Here is a 21840-nt window from a genome sequence, read left to right as displayed (position 1 = left end):
CTTCTAGATGTGATTTTTAGGAGCACTTAGAAGGTCAGGTGTTTGGTGGTCTGTCGGATACTAAGGGGAGGCTGTTCCAGGCTAGAGAGAGGATGTAGGTGAGGATGGGAGGCAAGATAATTTCTACCAATCATATTGTTTGCTCCCAAGCATTTTGTAGGGGCTTGAATTGCAGTTATTAATGAATTTAGCTACTAATGAATTGTTTCGGGGTGGTGGGACCAAGGAAATACCCAAATAGTGATATCAAAATGATGAATAGTTAGCTTTAACATTTAGAAGAATAAATAAAAAGGGGGATTAGGCAGCAATTCTGAGTTTTCCTTGACCATTTTCTTTAAGCGCACAAATAGAATATCAAGTTAGTGCATCATATTCTTCGCAGCAGTCTGTCACTTTTTGACTTCCATTAACTAAATGATATATTACTGGCAAAACTTATCGTTCCTCTCCTCTCCCTAGTTTGCCAGCACTGCTAAGTACATGAAGAATGCCCCTCATGTCAATGAGGTATTAGATGATGAAGCCCTCTTGAAGAGATATCGCAAAGAAATAATGGACCTGAAGAAGCGGTTGGAAGAGGTACACTGGTTTAGTATTGCATGGGTTACAGTCTTTCAAAACGAATGCATTGTGTACGCACTTGGATCTGTGACCTTTGGATGTCTGATATTCACCCCGCCCCCAACCCCCAGCTCTATATTTAAAGATATACTTATCTTTAAATTACATAGTATAAATTACTTATTTATATTCATTCTCTCTCCCTCTAGACTGTAAGCTCATCATATCTGCTAATTCTGTTGTATTGTACTTTCCCAAGCACTTAGTACGGTGCTCTGCAAATAGTAAGCACTCAGTACATACCAATGATTGATTAAAAAGCCCTGCACTAAGAAGCGCTCATGCTGTCATGTCCTCGTACAAATGCCACTCACAAATGTTCATTCATTCATTCATTCAATAGTATTTATTGAGCACTTACTGTGTGCAGAGCACTGTACTAAGCGCTTGGGAAGTACAAGTTGGCAACATATAGAGACGATCCCTACCCAGCAGCGGATTCACAGTCTAGAAGGGGGAGACAGACAACAAAACAAAACATATTAACAAAATAAAATGAATAGAATAAATATGTATAAGTAAAATAAATAAATAGCATAATAATATTATTAATAAATATGTAATTTATTGTAATACATTGTTATAAATTTGTTATAGATTGTAATAAATTTATTGTAATTTATTGAAATAAATATGTACAAACATATACAGGTGCCATGGGGAGGGGAAGGAGGTAAGACAGGGGGGAGGGGAAGGAGGGGAAGAAGGAGGAGGGGGCTCAGTCTGTGACCATGTGGATCATTTCTTCCAATCAATCGTATTTCATTCATTCATTCAAATGTATTTATTGAACGCTTACTGTGTGCAGAGCACTGTACTAAGCACTTGGGAAGTATGTCGGCAACATATAGAGACAGTTCCTACCGAACAATGGGCTCACAGTCTAGAAGGGGGAGACAGGCAACAAAACAAAACATGTAGACAGGTGTTAAAATCATCAGAACAAATAGAATTATAGCTATATACAAATCATTAACAAAATGAATAGACTAGCAAATATGTACAAGTAATATAGAGTAATAAATCTGTACAAATATATACAAGTGCTGTGGAGAGGGGAAGGAGGTAGGGTGGGGAGATGGGGAGGAGGAGAGAAAAAAGAGGGCTTAGTCTGGGAAGGCCTCCTGGAGGAGGTGATCTCACAGTAGGGCTTTGAAGGGAGGAAGAGAGCTAGCTTGGCAGATGTGTGGAGTGAGGGCATTCCAGGCCAGGGGAAGGACGTGGGCTGGGGGTCGACAGTGGGACAGGCGAGAACGAGGCACAGTGAGGAGGTTAGCGGCAGAGGAGCAGAGGGTGCGGGCTGGGCTGGAGAAGGAGAGAAGGGAGGTGAAGTAGGAGGGGGCGAGGTGATGGAGAGCCTTGAAGCTGAGAGTGGGGAGTTTTTGCTTGATTCGTAGGTTGACAGGCAGCCACTGGAGATTTTTGAGGAGGGGAGTGACATGCCCAGAGCGTTCCTATACAAAGATAATCCAGTCAGCAGAGTGAAGTATAGACTGAAGTGGGGAGAGACAGGAGCAGGGGAGATCGGAGTGGAAGTTGATGCAGTAATCCAGTCGGGATAGGATGAGAGATTGAACCAGCAAGGTAGTGGTTTGGATGGAGAAGAAAGGGCGGATCTTGGCAATATTGTGGAGGTGAGACTGGCAGGTTTGGTGACGGATTGGATGTGTGGGGTGAACAAGACAGCAGAGTTGAGGATGACACCAAGGTTGCGGGCTTGTGAGATGGGAAAGATGGTAGTGCCGTCTACAGCAACGGGAAAGTCAGGGAGAGGATAGGGTTTGGGAAGGAAGATAAGGAGTTCAGTTCAGTCTTGGACATATTGAGTTTTAGATGGTGGGCAGACATCCAGATGGAGATGTCCTGAAGGCAGGAGGAGATACGAGCCTGGAGGGAGAGAGAGCAGGGGCGGAGATGTAGATTTGGGTATTTGACTGTGTACTGTGCGGAGCTAAGTGTACTAAGTGCTTGGGAGAGTACAGAGTTGGCAGACATGTTCCCTGCCCACAATGAGCTTACATCTAGAGGGGGAGACAGACGGTAATACCAATAAGCAAATTAAGGATATGTACATAAGTGCCATGGGGCTGAAGGAGAAATGAAAAAAGAAAGTAAATACACTTGCAAAGTGCAACACATCCAAACAGTCTAGTGTTGTCAGATAAACATCTAATTCCCTAACAATGTTTTAGCCAAAATGCATATGGCAGAACCTTGTCTTTCCATAAATGTATTTTAGTGTCTGTCTCCTCCTGGTAGATTGTAAACTCCTAGAGGTTAGGGATTGGTTCTATTACGTAGAGTATTCTTCTAAGCTCTTTGTACAGTGCTTGGCACAAAATAAGCACTAATTAATTACTGTAGATAAATTGCCAAGGGAACATTCCTCACCGTGTCAGTTGCTGTCCTGAAAATGTCAGCTTACCGTGAAATGTACTAAGATTTATTAGGGTGCTGATGCTGGGAGATGGGTTTGCCGGACAACAGCACAGTGGGTGAGGGGAAAATATTCCTGAATTCATCCACAACACACACTGTAAGTTGTGGGAATAGTAGTAGCTATGTGCTGAGCACTGTTCTAAGCACTTGGAAAAAATACATAGGAATTACAGTTTGTCCCTGTCCCACAGGGACTCAACATGTAAGAGCTACCTGTAAGATAATGTAAATTGCAGGGATGTGTTATTTGTCATTCTGTATTTCCCAAGCTCCTGGTACAGTACCCTGTACCATATGGGCATTCAATTAATGCTGCTCCTGATATTACTGCTACTACTCTTTCTGCTGCTACTACTGCTGTTAGCATGGTGAGAAGCTTGAGATACAGCATGCCTCACAGAATAGAGCCCAGGACTGGGAGTCAGAAGGACCTGGGTTCTAATCCTGGCTCTGCCACTTGTCTGCTGTATGACCTTGGACATGTCACTTCTCTGTGCCTCAGGTATATCATGTGTAAAATGAAGATTCAGACTGTGAGCCCCATGTAGGACAGGAACTGTGTCCGACCTGATCAGTTCGTAAATACGTTAGTGCTTGGCATAGGGCCTGGCACATAGTAAGCACTTAACAAATACCATTAAAAAAACCTGAACTTACAGTCTAGAGGGGAAGGCGGACGTTAATGTAAACAGTTTATAATTTATAATTTAAAGATATGTACAAAGTGCTATGGGGTTGATGGTGGAGTGAATATCAAATGCCCAAACGTCACAGATTCAAGTGGAAAGATGACATGGAAGGGAAAGTGAGCCCAGGAAAAAAAGGCCTAATTGAGGAAGACCTCTTGGAGGTGATGTGATCTCAGTGCTTTGAAGGTGGGGAGAATGGTGATCTGGAGTTTATGGAGGTGGAGAGATTTCCTGGCTAGGGGGAGGATGTGGGAAAGTGGTCCTATTACTCCCACTGCAGCTCCTATTATGACCCCTACTTCTACTACTAATGAATAGAAGAAAAGCCAGGATAGAAGAGAAAATGTTTCATTCCTTCATCTCAGCTTGAATTTGTCATAAAACCTGCCAGAGTGCATTGATTTTTATTTTATTTCAAGCCTGTTGGGGGACCCATGATTTAACTTCTGTCCTGCCTCTAGTTTTCATCCTTCCCAGCAACTAACCTTCATTTTCCCATTTCTCAATAGATTTGCAAAACTACTTGTGCTGATAAGACTCTGAAGTGTTGAGGGAAGATGTATTTTTTTTTCAATTTATTAGGTAGATGCTGGTAGATTATTGTAATTTCTTAGTAGTCTTATGCATGCTATAACCTTTTTGCTTCAGCTTTGTGCCTCCATAGCTTCTTCTTTTCTTTTTATCTTCCTGCTTTGGGGCCTGTTGTACTCCTATTAAAAATTTTTAATGCAAAGTTTTACATTCTAGAAATATGTTGAGTTTTACATATAAACAGTCATTACTGGATGTTCTTTTCCTCCCAGCATAGAAGTAACAAATATACTTTTTCCTCCCCAATCGCATAGGTTTCTTCAGAGACCCGTGTCCATGCAATGGAAAAAGACCAGTTAGCCCAGCTGTTGGAAGAAAAAGATTTGCTTCAAAAAGTGCAAAAAGACAAGATTGACAATTTAACAGAGATGCTGGTGACCTCCTCTTCACACACATTCCAACAAGATCTTAAAGTGAGTTTGAATGACTGCTGCAGGTCATAGGTCAACTCAGGGGTGCACATTTTTTCATTTAGAGCAGGACAGGGGTGGTGTGGCATGGGAGGGAAGAAATGAGAAGGAAGAAAGGAAGGTAAGGAAATATGAGGCACTTACCAGCTTCTCTTCTTCTTCTTCCCTCCGATTTTGGGACTTGGCTTGTATGGGGAGAAGGTGTGGGTGGTGGGGCCTTGGGGCTGCCACACTGCCAGCAAGCACACAGTTTCTCTTGCCCCTGCTCCAACGTCCCACGAGAAGTAGTCTGCTACCTGCCAAGGATCTGGTGGGAACTGCCTTCACGGTGCACATTTGCTATCGAGCAGCAGTTTCCTTGCCTGCCTGGTTGCACCATCCACGGGGCTCCTGCTTGGTTGCCCTGCCTTTTGACCATGTTACCACTTGCTGCAGTGGATGGGTGACCTTACATGTGGGACTAAAGGGACCGCACATCCCCGGGCCAGGGGGTGCAGGGAGATCCTGCCCATCTTTGACTCTCCCATTTTTCCCACCAGTATTGATATCAAGAGATCTCCCACCTTCTCTCAAAATCTACCCCTTTCACCTGCCCATCCAACCCCATCTCTTCACACCTCATCAAAACACATACCCACCACCTTCATCCTTCCCTCCATGACTGCCGTCTTCAACCATTCACTCTCCAATGGCTTCTTCCCCACTGCTTTCAAACCTGCTTGTGCATCCCCTATCCTAACAAAACCCTCCCTTGACCCCACAGATGAGTTAACTGAGGCACTGAGGAGTTAAGTGACTTGCCCAAGGTTACCCAGCAGGCAAGTGGTGGAGCTGGAATTAGAACTCATGTTCTCTTCACAAACTCCATGGTCTTTTCACTAGGACACACTGCTCCTTCCATTAAAAAAGTTGTTTTAATAATAATAATTTGGATACTTAAGTGCTTAGTATGTGCCAAGCACTGTTCTAGCCCCTGGGGTATATATAAGTTAATCAGATTGGACACAGTCCCTGTTCCACATGGTTTTCTCATTCCACTTTACAACCTAGGCCAAAAGAAAACGAAGAGTTACTTGGTGTCCTGGAAAATTGGAGAAAGAAAAGGAACTAAACTGCGTGGTAAACTTTAGAAGACCAGTGTCCTATATATCCAGGAGATCCAAAGTTTCTGAAATTGATGAGTGTGAGTAATCTTCAAGTAAAACTTTAAATTGTCTGTCAAGAAACGGTTTCAACATTTAACCCGATGAAATTCCCTTTATTAATAATGATAACAATAATTTAATAATAATAATAATTAACTCCTAAAACATAAAAATGCATGGGATTACCTGTTCTTTGAGATCAGTTTTCTTTTCTTGTTAAACTTACTGTCTGTTTTCCCCTTCTCCACTGCTGAATTTCTTGTAGTGTTGTTTGCTCTCCTGTAGACTGTAAACTCCTTCTGGGCAGGGAACACTGTAGATTGCCAAGTGCTTAATACAGTGCTCTGCACACAGTAAACACTCAGTAAATACCACTGATTGATCCATCAACCTCTCTGTCCTCTCCTCCCTGCTACCCCATGACTGCCTTTTCATTGTAGTTTCTCCGTTTCCCCACCCACTGTAATGAGGCACATGGATAATTAATTTGCTTAAATGTAGACCTAAAGCAAAACATTTTTGCCAGGTAAACTAAACTTGCTAAAGTCTTCCAAGCTGTTTAGGTCCTTTTCTTTCTTTAATTTGCCAGAACTCTTAGGAAAGTTTTAAAAAGCAAAAGGCATTTAACTTTATTTGTTTAGCTCATACTGTGTGCCCAGCACTGTACTGAGCAATGGGATTAATAATCAGATTGGACACAATCCCTTCTGTATACTGGGCACAAAGTCTAGGAAGAAGGGAAGACAGGCATTTTATCCCCAGTTTACAGATGAGGAAACTGACGCGTTGAGATGTGAAGTGACTCGACCAAGGTGCTAGGCAAAGGGTGGAGCCAACTCCTTTGATTCTCAGGCCCATGCTCTGTTCACTAGGCCACACTGCTTTGATACTTTAAGCACTTAGTACAGTGCTCTGCACACAGTAAGCGCTCAGTAAATACCATTGAATGAACGAATGAATGAATCTGGATTTGCTGTGTCCGTTTATCGGAATCCAGCACAGGTAGTTCTCCTAAAATAAAGGGAGTTCTCTCCCAGTGCTTACTCTGAACACAGTAATCACTCAATAAATATTATTATTATTATAGCTATACTACTACTACTACCACCACTAGCAGAACCCATAGGTTAAGGAAAACTCGCATAGTAGTACTCATCCTGTGACCAACATTTTTGCCAGTATGCTTTTCAGTCAATCATATTTATTGAGTGTTTATTGTGTGAAGAGCACTGTACTAAGCCTTTGGAATAGTACAATATAACAGTATAACAGACACATTCCCTGCCCATAACGAGCTTACATTCTAGAGGGGGAGACAGACATTAATATAAATAAAATTACAGATACGTACATAAGTGCTGTGGGGCTGGGAGAGGGGATGAATGAAGGTTGCAAGTCAGGGCAATGCAGAAGGAAGTTGGAGAAGAGGAAATGGAGGCTTAGTCAGGAAGTCCACTTGGAGGAGATGTGCCTTCAGTAAGGCTTTGAAAGTGGGGAGAGTCACTGTTAGTCAGATATGATGAGAGGGCATTTCAGGCCAGAGGGAGGGCATTTCAGGCCAGAGGCAGGACATGGGCAAGAGTTTGGCAGTGAGATGGATGAGATTGAGGCATAATGAGAAGGTTGGAATTAGAGGAGTGAAGTGTGTGATCTTGGTTGTAGTAGGAGAGTAGTGAGGTGATGTAGGAGAGGATAAGGTGAATGAGAGCTTATCTGTAAAATGGGGATGAAATCCTCCTCCATAAAAAGAGTGTACAATACAATAGAGAAGGTAGACATGATCCCTGACCAGAAGGAACTTAAAGTCTAGAGGAAATAGCCGATGGTAAGAAGTTTCTTTTTGACGCGGAGGTGGATGGGCAATCATTGGAGGTTCTTGAGGAGTGTGGAAATATGTCCTGAACGTTTTTATAGAAAAATGATCCAGGCAGCAGAGTGAAGTTTGGACTGAGGTTGGGGGAGACATAAGGCAGGGAGGTCAGCAAGGAGGCTCATACAGTAGTCAGTTAGGGATAGAATAAATGCTTGAATTAAGTACTTGGACACAGTATCTCTTGCTGTACCAGACAGACACACATTGTTGAAATAAATCAGTTGTATTTATTGAACGCTTACTATGTGCAGTGCACTGTACTAAGTACTTGGGGAAAATACAATATATCAGAGTTTGTAGACACATTCCCTGCCCACAATGAATTTATAGTCAGAAGAACGTTCCTCTGTTTGTATTGCCATGTCATATCCAAAATGCCTAGTGAAAGCATGAGGGATTGAAAATCTGCCTGTTTTGTGTTCCTTTAGCCAGTTGTTAACTGTAACCAATTAAGAGGATAGACAGAGCATCGACTCTTTTGAAATTTGGTGTTGGAGAAGGCTTTTGTGATTATCCATGAACTACCCGAAGAACAAACAAATGGGTTTTGGAGCAAATTAAGCCCAGGTGGTCTTTGGAAAGCCAAATGACTCAACTTGGATTAGCACATTTCAGATACATCATCTGGAGGACTAATTCTCTGGAGAAGACACTAATGCTAGGAAAAGTCCAGGGAAAACATGAAAGAAGCAGACCAGCAGCTAGATAAATAGAAACCATAATAAGACAACAGAAGAATTGTTAGCGATATTATGGATTATGTCAGAGGATGGGACATTCTGGAGAAAATGTATCCGTAGAGTCGCCATGAATCGGAAACAACTCGATGGCATTTGATAAAGATAAGCCAATTATTGTGGCTAGTGTTGACACAGATGATCTACAAAACCCCATAAAAGTTGACAGAGTCTAACAGACACCATCTTTGCTTTATTGTATGAACCCAGATCCTCAAGTAATCTTTATGGGTAGGTTTTGAACTATAGATATAAAGTTGGTAAGAGCCTGGCCATCACCTTACCATATATTAGATCTTCCACTATCTCTGACTCTGGAGTTTTTTTGGGCTTTGCCATTTGGGAAATTTTGGATCCATTTAGTTAATTTCTGTCTGTCTGTCTGTCTGTCTCTCTCTCTCTCTCTCTCTCATTCTCTCTCTCTCCATTTTAGATCTCTCATTGATCTAATCAGTTTAAGGGGAGGATGGCTGGATCATGGCTTCTTTTTTGTATCCTTTTCTATCTCTGCTCTTTAGGTTATTTCTCCTATTTCTTTATCTTCTGACACTTTCACTTGAACTATGGGCTTCCTCAGTTTCTTCCTTTTTGATCTTCCTGCTTTGGGGACTGCTGGTCTCCCTGAAATAGGGAGCTATGTGTATCCTTTCTCTTTCCACTCCTTTCCTGGGCTGCTCTTCTTTCCCACCTGATTGTTCCCTCTCTTCTTCCTCAGCTGAGTTGCCCACCATTGTGGCCCAGGTGAGTCCTGTAAAATGTTCATTTGCTGCATTTCCCACTAGTGCTTCCTCTTTGGTTTGGGCAGTATAGTTCATTCATCTAATTACCTTTTTTTGATTTGTCCATCTGTGGTCATTATTTACATCTACTATCAATTATCTATTGCCTAGCCATCAAGTTATATTGGCTTTGTCACCCCAATTAAATTGAAAGCTCCTTAATGGCAGGGATCAAGTCTTATACCTTCTCTGGTGGTTCCTCAAACACCTAATACAGAGCAGTGTGGCTCAGTGGAAAGAGCAGGGACTTTGGAGTCAGAGGTCATGGGTTCAAATCCTGGCTCCACCAATTGTCAGCTGTGTGACTGGGCAAGTCACTTCACTTTTCTGCCCCAGTTACCTCATCTGTAAAATGGGGATTAAGACTGTGAGCCCCACATAGGACAACCTGATTACCTTGTAACCTCCCCAGCGCTTAGAACAGTGCTTTGCACATAGTAAGTGCTTAATAAATGCCATTATTATTATTATTATTCTCTGTGCCTCAGTTACCTCATCTGTAAAATGGGGATTAAGACTGTGAGCCCCCCATGGGGCAATCTGATCACCTTGTAACCTCCCCAGTGCTTAGAACAGAGCTTTGCACATAGTAAGTGCTTAATAAATGCATCATTATTATTATTAATACTATTATTACATCAGCAATTGTAGTAGTAATAACATTTATTTAAGCACCTACTGTGTGCAGATCACAACTAATCTGTTAAGGCTCATAGTCTTAACCCCCATTTTACAGATGAGGCAACTGAGGCACAGAAAAGTTACATGACTTCCCCAAGGTCACACAGCAGACAATTTGTGCAGTCGGTATTAGAACCCAGGTCTTCTGACTCCCAGGCCCATGGTCTTTTCACCAAGCCATTCTGCTTCTCACAGCTTCTCCCAAGTGCTTGGGAGAGTACAGTACAACAGAGTACAACTAAACACTGGAACAGAATACATAGGAGGGAACTAGTGAAGGTTCTTGTCACACAAGGCTCACAATCTAGAATACTACTGATGATAATGAGGATGCTATATGTAAAGTGCGAGTTCCTTGTGGGCCAGGATTGTTTCACTTGCATGTTTTGTACCTACTGAGAACTTAGTACATTGCTCTGCATATAGTAGGTGCTCTGGAAATGCAGTTGATTACTACTACACATGAGCTCCTCAAGTACCTCCATCGGTTGCCCAGCCATCTCTGCTTGAAGTGGAATTTCCTCACCATTGGCCTTGATTGGCTCTCTCCCTGTTATTTAGTCTCACTTCTCTCCCTATGCAATCCAACCAGCACACTTGGCTCCTCACTATGCCTTAATATTGCCTCTCCCACCCTCAACCCTTTGCTCATGGCCTTCCTCTTCCTGGTGACTCCCTCCCACTCCCTCCCACACGTGGGACAGGACTGTGTCCAACCCAGTTTGCTTGTATCCACCCCAATGCTTAGTTCAGTGCCTCACACATAGTAAGTACTTAAAAAATGACATTATTGTGATTACTATTTCCAACTACTCTTCCTCAGTTTCAAAGGCCTACTGAAATAATCTCCGCCAGGAATGAACCAATAAATTAATGGTATTTACTGCATGCAAATCCCTGGGCTAAGTGCTTTTTAGAAATGGTATCTGTTAAGAATTTACTATGTTCCAGGCACTCTGGGGTAGATCAGGTTGGACACAATCCATGTCCCTCATGGGGCTCATAGTCTTAAACTCCATTTTTCAGATGAGGCAACTGAGACACAGAAAAGTTACATGACTTGTCCAAGGTCACACAGCAGACAAGTGGTGCAGTTGGTATTAGAATCCAGGTCTTCTTACTTCCAGGCCCGTGGTCTTTCCACCAAGCCATTCTGCTTCTCACAGCTTCTCCCAAGTCCTTGGGAGAGTATAATACAACAGAGTTGGTGAACCCATTCCCTGCTCTGGTGGAGCTTACAGTCTAAAGGGGGAGACAGACACTCATAAAAATAGGTTATATGTACATAAGTAATAGGGGGGCTGAGGCTGGAAAAATGATCAAGCATTTGATTCGGACCTATCTAAGTGGATAGGAAGTACAGAAGGGAGAGGGATTCAGGGAAAAGAGGGCTTTACTGGGGAAGGCCTCTTGGATGTTATGTGACTGTTAATAAGGCTTTGAAGGTGGGAAGAGTGGGAATCTGGCATATTTAAAGGGGAAGGGAGTTTTAGGTCAGAGGGATCACGTGGGAAAGTGGTTGGTGGTGAGATTGAGGCACGGTAAACAAATACCATAATTATTATTCTCAGTAAACATGCTGATGCTAGAGGAGCGGAGTGTGGGCTGTGCTATAGTTGGAGATCAGTGAGGTAAGGTAGGAGGGGAAGAGCTGATTGAAGGCTTTAAATCTGATGGTAAGGAGTTTCTTTTTGAGGTGGAGATGGATGGGCAACTACTGGAGGTTCTTGGAGAGCTTAGTACAGTGCTCTGCACACAGTAAACGCTCAATAAATATGATTGAATGAATGAATGAATGAGAGTGGGGAGATATGGACTGAACATTTTTTTTTTTTTTTTTAGAAAAATGACCTGAGCAGTAGACTGAAATGTGGACTGGAGTGGAGAGAGACAGACAGGTGCAGTAGTGAAGTCAGAGCAGGATGAGTGCTTGGATTGGTGCAGTAGCAGTTGGGATGCAGAGGAAAGGGTGAATTGTAGTGATGTGAAAGTAATAATAATAATGGCATTTATTAAGTGCTTACTATGTGCAAAGCACTGTTCTAAGCACTGGGGAGGTTACAAGGTGATCAGGTTGTCCCACGGGGGGCTCACAGTCTTAATCACCATTTTACAGATGAGGTAACTGAGGCCCAGAGAAGTTAAGTGACTTGCCCAAAGTCACACAGCTGACAATCGGCGGAGCTGGGATTTGAACCCATGACCTCTGACTCCAAAGCCCGGGCTCTTTTCCACTGAGCCATGCTGCTTCTCTACAGGACACAACAGGATTTGGTGATGGGTTGAATGAGAGAAATGAGTGGAGGACAAAGCCACAATTACAGGCTTGTGAGATAAGGATGAGAGTAATATTGTGTACAGTGAAATAAAAAGGCAGGAAGAGGACAGGGTTTGGGTGGGAAAGGGGAGTTGGGTTTGGCATATATGTAGTTTGCGGTGTCAGCGGTAGAGCTGTCCTGAATGCAGAAGTAAATGCGAGACTGCAGAGGAGAGCGGTCAGGGCTGGAGTGGTAAAGCGTCCCCTGACTAAGCTCTCATCCCCTCCTGACCCCATTTCCCAAGCTACTCATGTAGTCACTTTAGTTCCATCCCCTAATCACTTCGTTATTCACCCCATTCCCACAGCACTTATCATATTCTTATATATGCTTGTTTTCCCCTACCTGTAATTTTAGTGTCTGTCTCCCCGGCTGGATTGTAAGCTCCTTAGGGACAGGACTCTTGTCTATTAATAACTCTATTGTAGTCTTCCCAAGGACTTAGCTCTGCATTCCAGAAATATCACTGAATGATGATCACTTTAGTTGATGCAGAAATTTTCATTTGTGGGGCTGACCATTTCTGAGGCTTTTTGAAAGAAAATGTTACTCCTTGGGACATTTTTCCAAACTTTTCTCATTTTAGTGGCTTCTGTTGAAGGTTCCGCGTTTGAACCTTTGAGCCTTGACATGATATCGGAATCAGAATGGAATCCGGCAACCAAGCTAAGTCAGGTATGTGAAATATCAAAATTGGGGGGTTGCAGAAATCATGCACTACCCATTATGCTCCGCTTTGTCAAGATTTAATATATATGAAACTGTAGCAGTTCCGGAAGTAATCAAAGAATTCATGCAAGAGAGTTGGCACCCTTCTCGGCATTCGACCCAGAACAACTTTACTTCGTTCAGCCACAGTTTCAGCCAACATTTCAGTTCAGTGTGGTACAATGCCACGCTGCATTGTGATGCGTGCTTTGGAAATCTGGAGGTTGACCTATTTTTCCTTTAGCCTTCCTGATTGAACATCCAGGATTACTGCTGGTGAACTTGATCTCCCAGGGTGGTGCCCGAACAAACCAATTTGAATCCCCAAATCAATCTCAAACCAGACCCATCCCCAGCCCCTTGGAAGGGAAAGATTCTAGGACAGAAGATTCCCAAAACTGGACTCATGCTAAGAGTGACTGCTGTTGGGTCCTGCACAGTCATCTGTCTTGGAGAGAGAGTTCAAAATACCAATATTTTAACCAATGGAGAGAGAACTGAAGCATGACCTTCAGTCTACATAAAACATACTTCTTTTCATCCTAGGTGCCTTACCTTTTAGAACTCTCATTCTAAAATAAAATGGCCCTAAGCATTCATTTTTTGAACTGCAAATTTCTATGACTTGGACTTTCCCATTATTTATGGAAAATATTTGCTTTCCCAGGTCCAGGAACAGGATTTATCAGATTCAGTGCAACTCTGTGAAACACTAATATCAGAAAAGGTAGGTTAAATATAATCAATCAATCAATCAATCATATTTATTGAGCGCTTACTATGTGCAGAGCACTGCACTTGGGAAGTACAAATTGGCAACATAGAGACAGTCCCTAGCCAACATTGGGCTCACAGTCTAAAAGGGGGAGACAGAGAACAAAACCAAACATACTAACAAAATAAAATAAATAGAATAGATATGTATAAGTAAAACAAATAAATAAATAAATAGAGTAATAAATATGTACAAACATATATACATATATACAGGTGCTGTGGGGAAGGGAAGGAGGTAAGATGGGGGAGATGGAGAAGGGGATGAGGGGGAGAGGAAGGAAGGGGCTCAGTCTGGGAAGACCTCCTCGAGGAGGTGAGCTCTCAGCAGGGCCTTGAAGGGAGGAGGAGAGCTAGCTTGGCGGATGGGCAGAGGGAGGGCATTCCAGGCCCGGGGGATGACGTGGGCCGGGGGTCGATGGCAGGACAGGCGAGAACGAGGTACGGTGAGGAGATTAGCGGCGGAGGAGCGGAGGGTGCGGGCTGGGCAGTAGAAGGAGAGAAGGGAGGCGAGGTAGGAGGGGGCGAGGTGATGGAGAGCCTTGAAGCCCAGGGTGAGGAGTTTCTGCCTGATGCGCAGATTGATTGGTAGCCACTGGAGATTTTTGAGGAGGGGAGTAATATGACCAGAGCGTTTCTGGACAAAAACAATCCGGGCAGCAGCATGAAGTATGGATTGAAGTGGAGAGAGACACGAGGATGGGAGATCAGAGAGAAGGGTGGTGCAGTAGTCCAGACGGGATAGGATGAGAGCTTGAACGAGCAGGGTAGCGGTATGGATGGAGAGGAAAGGGCGGATCTTGGCAATGTTGCGGAGCTGAGACCGGCAGGTTTTGGTGACGGCTTGGATGTGAGGGGTGAAGGAGAGAGCGGAGTCGAGGATGACACCAAGGTTGCGGGCTTGTGAGACGGGAAGGATGGTAGTGCCGTCAACAGAGATGGGAAAGTCAGGGAGAGGACAAGGTTTGGGAGGGAAGACAAGGAGTTCAGTCTTCGACATGTTGAGCTTTAGGTGGCGGGCAGACATCCAGATGGACGATGTCCTGAAGACAGGAGGAGATGCGAGCCTGGAGAGAGGGGGAGAGAGTAGGGGCAGAGATGTAGATCTGGGTGTCATCAGCGTAGAGATGATAGTTGAAGCCGTGGGAGCGAATGAGGTCACCAAGGGAGTGCGTGTAGATTGAGAACAGAAGGGGATCAAGCACTGAACCTTGGGGAACCCCCACAGTAAGAGGATGGGAGGGGGAGGAGGAGCCTGCAAAAGAGACTGAGAAAGAACGACCCGAGAGATAAGAGGAGAACCAGGAGAGGACAGAGTGTATCAAGCCAAGGTCAGATAGCGTGTTGAGGAGAAGGGGGTGGTCCACAGTGTCAAAGGCAGCTGAGAGGTCGAGGAGGATTAGGACAGGTGGGGTCAAGAGAGGGTTTTTTTAGGATGGGAGAGACATGGGCATGTTTGAAGGCAGAGGGGAAGGAACCAGTGGAGAGTGAGCGGTTGAAGATGGAAGTTAAGGAGGGGAGAAGGGATGGAGCGAGAGATTTCATGAGATGAGAGGGAATGGGGTCAGAAGCACAGGTGGCCGGAGTAGCACTTGAGAGGAGGGAGGAGAGCTCCTCTGAGGATACTGCTGGGAAGGATGGGAGAGTAGCAGAGAGTGTTGAGAGCCGGGGGGTTGGAGAAGGGGGGGAAGTGACTTTGGGGAGGTCAGACCTGATGGATTTAATTTTGTTAATGAAGTAGGAGGCCAGATCGTTGGGCGTGAGGGAAGGAGGAGGGGGAGGAACCGGGGGCCTGAGAAGGGAGTTGAGTGTACGGAAGCGCTGGCGGGCGTGATGGGCATGGGTGTCAATAAGGGAGGAGAAATAGTTTTGTCTGGCAGAAGAGAGGGCTGAGTTAAGGCAGGAAAGGATAAACTTGAAGTGAACGAGGTTGGCATGGTGTTTAGACTTTCGCCAGCAGCGTTCGGCAGCTCGAGCATAAGAGCGAAGGAGGCGGACAGTGGCAGTGATGATCCAGGGCTGTGGGTTAGTGGTGCGAGAGCGGCGAAGGGAAAGGGGAGCAAATGAGTCTAGCTGAGTAGAAAGGGTAGAGTTGAGAGCAGTAATCTGATCATCAAGACTGGGTAGAGAGGAGAGGGAGGCGAGGTGGGGTGTGAGGCGCTCCGAAAGATGGGTGGGGTCCAGAGAGCGGAGATCTCTGTGAGGGAGTAATACGGATTTACAGGGGAAAGGAGTGTGAGAGAGGAGGCAGGTGAGAAGATTATGATCAGAGAGAGGGATTTCAGAGTTGGTGAGGGTGGACACAGTGCAGTGGTAGGAGATGATGAGGTCGAGGGTATGACCAAGTTGGTGAGTGGGTGAGGTGGGGTGGAGGAAGAGGTTATATTTTATATAAAAATATAAATGATATGCCAACAAAGTTTTATTTTACAAGTCAAATAGCTCCAAGGAAAGGATTTTATATTTTCCTTTGTGATAAAGTGTGTGTGCCAAGAAGCATATTGAATTAATAATCAGGAATAATTGAAAGGGAAATTATTTAACATGTGTTCATCCCATTCTTGTGCATTCATTCATGCTGCCCCTGATATCTAGAATGGGTAAAACCTATTGTAGCAGCAGGTTGGGTACACAAACGGAGGTATGCGTAGTGAAGGTAAGGGCTAAATGATGAAGAGTGAGAGGGCAGGCTTGTGTTTGCACTAAAAGGAGAGAAAGTAGATTCAGAGAATGAAAGGTCAGGTTGGAGTAGCATTAATAGAAAACATTTGAAACTGGAACTTTGACCTCCCCATTCTATGAACTAACCATGTTTAAAAAGGACAATTACCTCTAGGAAGTGAAAAGGAATTATTATTCAGAGATCTTAAGAAAAATAGCTGGGCTAGGTAAGGGCAAAGATGCGTGGGCAGGAGAGAGGGCAAGTTAAATTGGGCAATCATTTAGTAAACTGGTGGATTGGAGTCTCTCCAACCCAATAATTGCCCCCAGCCCACTCCCTCTTAGATTATGAACCCTCTCCAGGACAGGAATTGTGTGGGTGGTCTGTTTATTATAATGTAATGTTATGTCCTTGGCATGTGCCAAGCTGAGGGGTAGATATAAGGTACACTGCTCCTATCACTCATGGGACTCCCAGTCTAAGAAGGAGGGATAGAGGGTATTTAATCCCTATTTTACAGATGAGGAAACTGAGATACAGAGAAGTGAAGTGACTTGCCTAAATTTACACAACAGTCATATGGCAGGGCGAGGATTAAAGGCCAGGTCCCTTGACTCCTAGGACCATGCTCTTTCTACTAGGCAAACTGCTCCTTTCATTCATTCAATCGTATTTATTAAGTGCTTACTGTGTGCACAGCACTGTACTTGGGAAGCGCTTGGGAAGATCTTAGTGAATGCTTGGCATATACTAAAGCATGCAGTAAATACCATCATTATTATTATTATTCAAACTACAGAGCTGGTGGAGAGGTTTAACTGAGCCATCAAGCAGTTAGAATTGAAAGGAAATGATAATCACTAAAAGTAGCAGTAATTTAACAATAATAATAATTATAACAATGGTATTTAAGTGCTTCTTATGTGCCAAGCACTATACTAAGCGCTGGGTAGATTCAAGCAAATAGGGTTGGCCACAGTCACTGTCCTACTTGGGGCTCACAGTCTCAATTCCCATTTTTTATACATGAGGTAACTGGGGCACAGGAAAGTTAAGTGACTTGCCCAAGGTCACACAGCAGACAAGTGGCAGAACTGGGATTAGAACCCATGACCTTCTGAGTCCTAGGCCCATGCTCTTCACCAATGCTACTTCTCAAAAGGGAATTTGATAGGGAAAGGAAAGAAGTGTCTAACTGTCTGGCTTTCATTATACAGGAAAACGTTGAAAATGAGTTGAATTCACTGCGTGCTAACTTTGACAACTTGGTATTAGATTACGAACAACTGAAAAGAGAAAACACCGAAATGCAGATGAATTTAAAAGAAAAGAGAGATTTAGATGAATTTGAAGCCCTGGAAAGACAAACTGAACAGGCTCAGGAGGTTAGAGATGCTGAACAATGGTTCTATGTTTCTCCCTCTTCCTTCCCACCCTCCTTCTTGAACTCAAGGATTCATGGGATCTGAAATGGGTATTATCTTTGTGTTACCTTCAGGAGCACACCTGAGTTCCAGAAGAACTAGATGTAATGTTTTCCCAGGATTATAAAGCTCTGAGTAAACTGTTTCCTAAGTGTTAAGAATACTAATTCTTTGTTTTTTTCTAATTGGGTACTTATTAAGCACTTTGTGCCAAGCACTGAAGTAAGCACTGGGGTAGATAAAAGATAGGTTGAACACAGTTCCTGTCCCATATAGAGCTCTTACTTTAGGAGGGAGTAGGATTTAATCCCCATTTTACAGATGAGGAAACTGAGGCCCAGAGAATCAATCATTCAGTAATATTTATTGAGTGCTTACTATGCAGAGCACTGTAATAAGCTCTTGGGAGACTACAGGATAACAGAGTTGGCAGACACATTCTCTGCCCAGGACAAGTTTATATTCTAGAGGGGAGACTGACAATATCAATAATTAATTGAAAATATTTACTTTAAATATGTGTACTTAAATACTGTGGGGTTAAGGGTGGGGCAAATTTCAAATGCGAATATCAGTGGAAAAGTTAAGTGACTTGTCCAAGGTCCTACAGCAGACAAGTGGTGGAGGTGAGTTTAGAACCCAGGTCCTCTATCAGGCTCTCTACTCGAATTACTAATTACTCCATTCTACTATTGTTGCTTCAGGTGGATTGTACATCAAAATTAGACTTGCTTCAAGAAAAGGAAAACCATATCATGGAACTACAAAGCCTTATAGAGGAGTTACAGAAGCAAAGAACAGGAAAAGTGGATATCTCCTTTTCAGCAGTAAAAATGGAATTACTTTCAGTGGTGCTTTTGTGTGTTGTGAACTATGGTTAAAGAGATTGATACTTGATATATGGTTTAGAACTTCTCTAAAACTAAGAAAACTACTTTTGCCAGCAACTTTTGCATCTGATTTCTTCATTTTTGAAAGCACAAATGAGCCAGTATCTGCCTGGTATTTAGGTTCACTGATTTATTTATTTTTTAAGGTATTTCTTAAACACTTAATATGTGCCAGGCACTGAACTAAACACTGGGGTAGATACAAGCTCATCAGGTCCATGTCCCACATGGGGCTCACAGTCTTAATCCCCATTTTACAAATTACAAATGGGGATTTTACAAATCCCCATTTTACAAATAAGGTAACTGAGGAACAGAGAAGTTAAATGACTTGCCCAGGGTCCCACAGCAGACAAATGGGATAGAACCCAGAACCTTCTGACTCCCAGACCAAAGCTATATCCATTAGGCCACGCTGCTTTTCTGACCTTGTACACATTCTGTGAGAGAACCATGGAGAAAAATCAAAAAGCGTAAATCTTTCCTAAATCAGAATGTTGGTTGGATTTCTAAACCAGAAACATGAATTTTGTTCTTGATCTGACTTTGATTCATAGCTATGTAAGAGGGTTGTAAATAGTTAACACTTTAATGCATTTTCTGGTTATTGTTTGCTTGATCATTTGGACCACTAAAAGTATTTGGCAATTCAGAATAGAGACCATGGTAATGTCCCTGGGGAGAAATTGGTTTGGATGCCAATTTATCCAATATATTCAATCTTGGAATTCTCCCAGGCAAACAATGAAAAATTATCTGAAGACCTCCAGAAGATGAAGCAGTCTCTCCATGATACTGAAATCATAGCCCTTGATGCCAAGAAAGAATCAGCCTTCCTTAGAAGTGAAAATCTTGAGTTGAAAGAGAAAATGGTAAAAAAAAAAAAATATCCCTTTAAGATGTTTTGTTTGGAATACATTAACGTTATGTGAACATACATAATATTCTCCTCTCTGCATAATGGTGTTTCTATAGAAAGAACTTTCAAATACTAATGAACAAATGGAAAAGGATCTTCAGCTATATCAAAGTCAGTTGGCAGCAGAAAAAGTCAGCTACAAGAAAATGCAAGCTGATTTACAGAAAGAGTTACATTATGCTTTTACTGAAAATACCAAACTGACTTCTCTCATAGATGGCAAAGTTCCTGAAGGTACTTTCTATGACTACAATGCTATCAAACGTTCTGTTTTAATCTTATTTATCTTTTGGCCAAGAATAACGATCTTGAAGAACTTACTTTGTGTCTGGTACTGTGTTATGCACTGGGGTAAAAACAAGTGCCATTTTGTCAACCAGTCCCAAGTAAATACACTGTTGAAAAGGATCACATCCTTTGAATTTCTTAAACTGTTAAATTAGATAGAAGTTAAGCTACTTCCTTTTGTATTATCGAATTCATCCAAAACTTTAGATTTGCTGTCTTCGGTGGAATTGGAAAGAAAAGTAACTGGTCTTAAAAGTGAACTGGACAAAGTAGTTGAAGAAAATACAGCTTTGCAAAAAGAAGTTAATGTCTTAGAGTTGAAGTCATCTAATGAAGTAGAACTGCTGAGGAAGGAGGTAAATATTTCAAAAGAAGGGGTAGCTTTTTTACTGGGCTGCATGCTTTACCTTGAAAGCAGCTGTAAGATAATTACACAATAAATTTTGGTTTTTATGTTAATATGGTTTATAAAGGATCAGATTCCTAGTGTATTTCAGTATAACTGATGTTAATATAGTTAATACAGTGGAATCTGATGTGGATTGCGAATGTCAAAAAGTGCAAATGCTGAGCTTTTAATAGCACGATTAAATTACCTATTTTCTCTGTGTTTAAATTCCTGACATTTCCTCAATCAGGCAAATTAGTTGGGAAATTTGTCCTAAAACAGACGTCTTCAACTTAAAGAAAAAAACAACTCTTTACTCCTGTGTCTCAGTATTTCTCCCAAAGAACTTTCCCAACTGTTTCTGTCCTGGTGTGCACATCTCACATCCAGGCCCCTAACACACTGCTTCCCCCACAACTCCCCTCTGCTCGCCATCACACACATTGAGCTGTTCCTCTGGTGGAGCAGGCAAGTGCCACCGTCCTGGAGTAGCAGAAGAAGACATTTCTGCTAAGCCTCAAAACCTGGCACTCTCCCCATCTGCTGCTGCTGTGACTGCTGCCACCTGCTGCACCCCCAGAATTCCTTTTACCTCCTGTCTGTGTGTTCTGCCTAAAAGGCAATGCCCTGAAATGAACAGCAGTAATTGGAGCAGATTGGTATGGTTGAGGCAGGGGTAGGTGATTCAGGATTTTGAGACACTAATGCAGGTGTTACAAGCTGCTGAAAATTTCTGTAGGCCTGAGGAAATTTTTTTTCATTTACCATCAGAATGATTTACTGTGTAACAAAGTTTTCCAAAATTGATTCCCAAGTGTAACACAATTTAACAAGTATTTCCCAGCATTCCAAGTGTATTGTTCTAATTTGAGAAGTCCAAGAAGCTCTGATTGCATACAAAAAAGACAGACTCCTCAACAAAGCCACTCAAAAGGAAGATTGACTTCGAGAACTGGTAGAAGTTGAGAAGATCAGAGAAGAGCTATCAGTTGCCTGGTCAGAGGGCCAGAAAACTAGTCAGGTGTACTGGGATTTCAATAAGCACCACAGGGGGGTTGAAATGAAATACGTGGCTCTAGTTGAAGAAAATTAACAAATAATGCATCAGATAGCAAGTCTGTCTTTGGAAGCATGACAAACTGGGCTTATATTTAGATGCTATACAACTAGACGTTACTAATTTATACTTTGAAAATACAATACAGATCGTATGATTTCTCTAAACCATGTTAAACTGCTATAGTGATTGGAGAGGCCTTAATATTTTCTTCTTACATTATCTATTTTGAAGCAACGAAATGACATGCAGCCACAAACGAAAACTCTCATTTATTTCTAATATACTCTTTGGGCCTACCACCAATGTAGAAGACCATTCTATCACAAACATGCAAAATTTTAGAGCCACAGTTTATCTACTGGGAACTAGGGCTGTGTTGGATTTATTGCATCTTTTAGTATACACATTAGAGAGATTTTCATTCCCACATTTCATTCATTT

The 21840-nt window shown here is 42.7% G+C and overlaps 1 protein-coding gene across 1 annotated transcript in view; it reads left to right on the top strand.

The window, feature by feature from the left end:
- CENPE (centromere protein E) overlaps positions 1 to 21840 on the top strand; it is a 124747-nt gene that overhangs the window by 39052 nt on the left and 63855 nt on the right. The window contains 10 exon segments of the mRNA XM_038755434.1: positions 463 to 582; positions 4598 to 4756; positions 5804 to 5936; positions 12873 to 12961; positions 13662 to 13721; positions 17648 to 17815; positions 18559 to 18681; positions 19482 to 19616; positions 19720 to 19897; positions 20159 to 20307. Coding sequence (XP_038611362.1) covers positions 463 to 582; positions 4598 to 4756; positions 5804 to 5936; positions 12873 to 12961; positions 13662 to 13721; positions 17648 to 17815; positions 18559 to 18681; positions 19482 to 19616; positions 19720 to 19897; positions 20159 to 20307 — 1314 coding nt within the window.

The sequence above is a fragment of the Tachyglossus aculeatus genome, chromosome 12 (assembly GCF_015852505.1).
Source record: "Tachyglossus aculeatus isolate mTacAcu1 chromosome 12, mTacAcu1.pri, whole genome shotgun sequence".
NCBI classification, from domain to species: Eukaryota; Metazoa; Chordata; class Mammalia; order Monotremata; family Tachyglossidae; genus Tachyglossus; species Tachyglossus aculeatus.
This window is presented reverse-complemented; position numbering and strand designations above follow the sequence as displayed.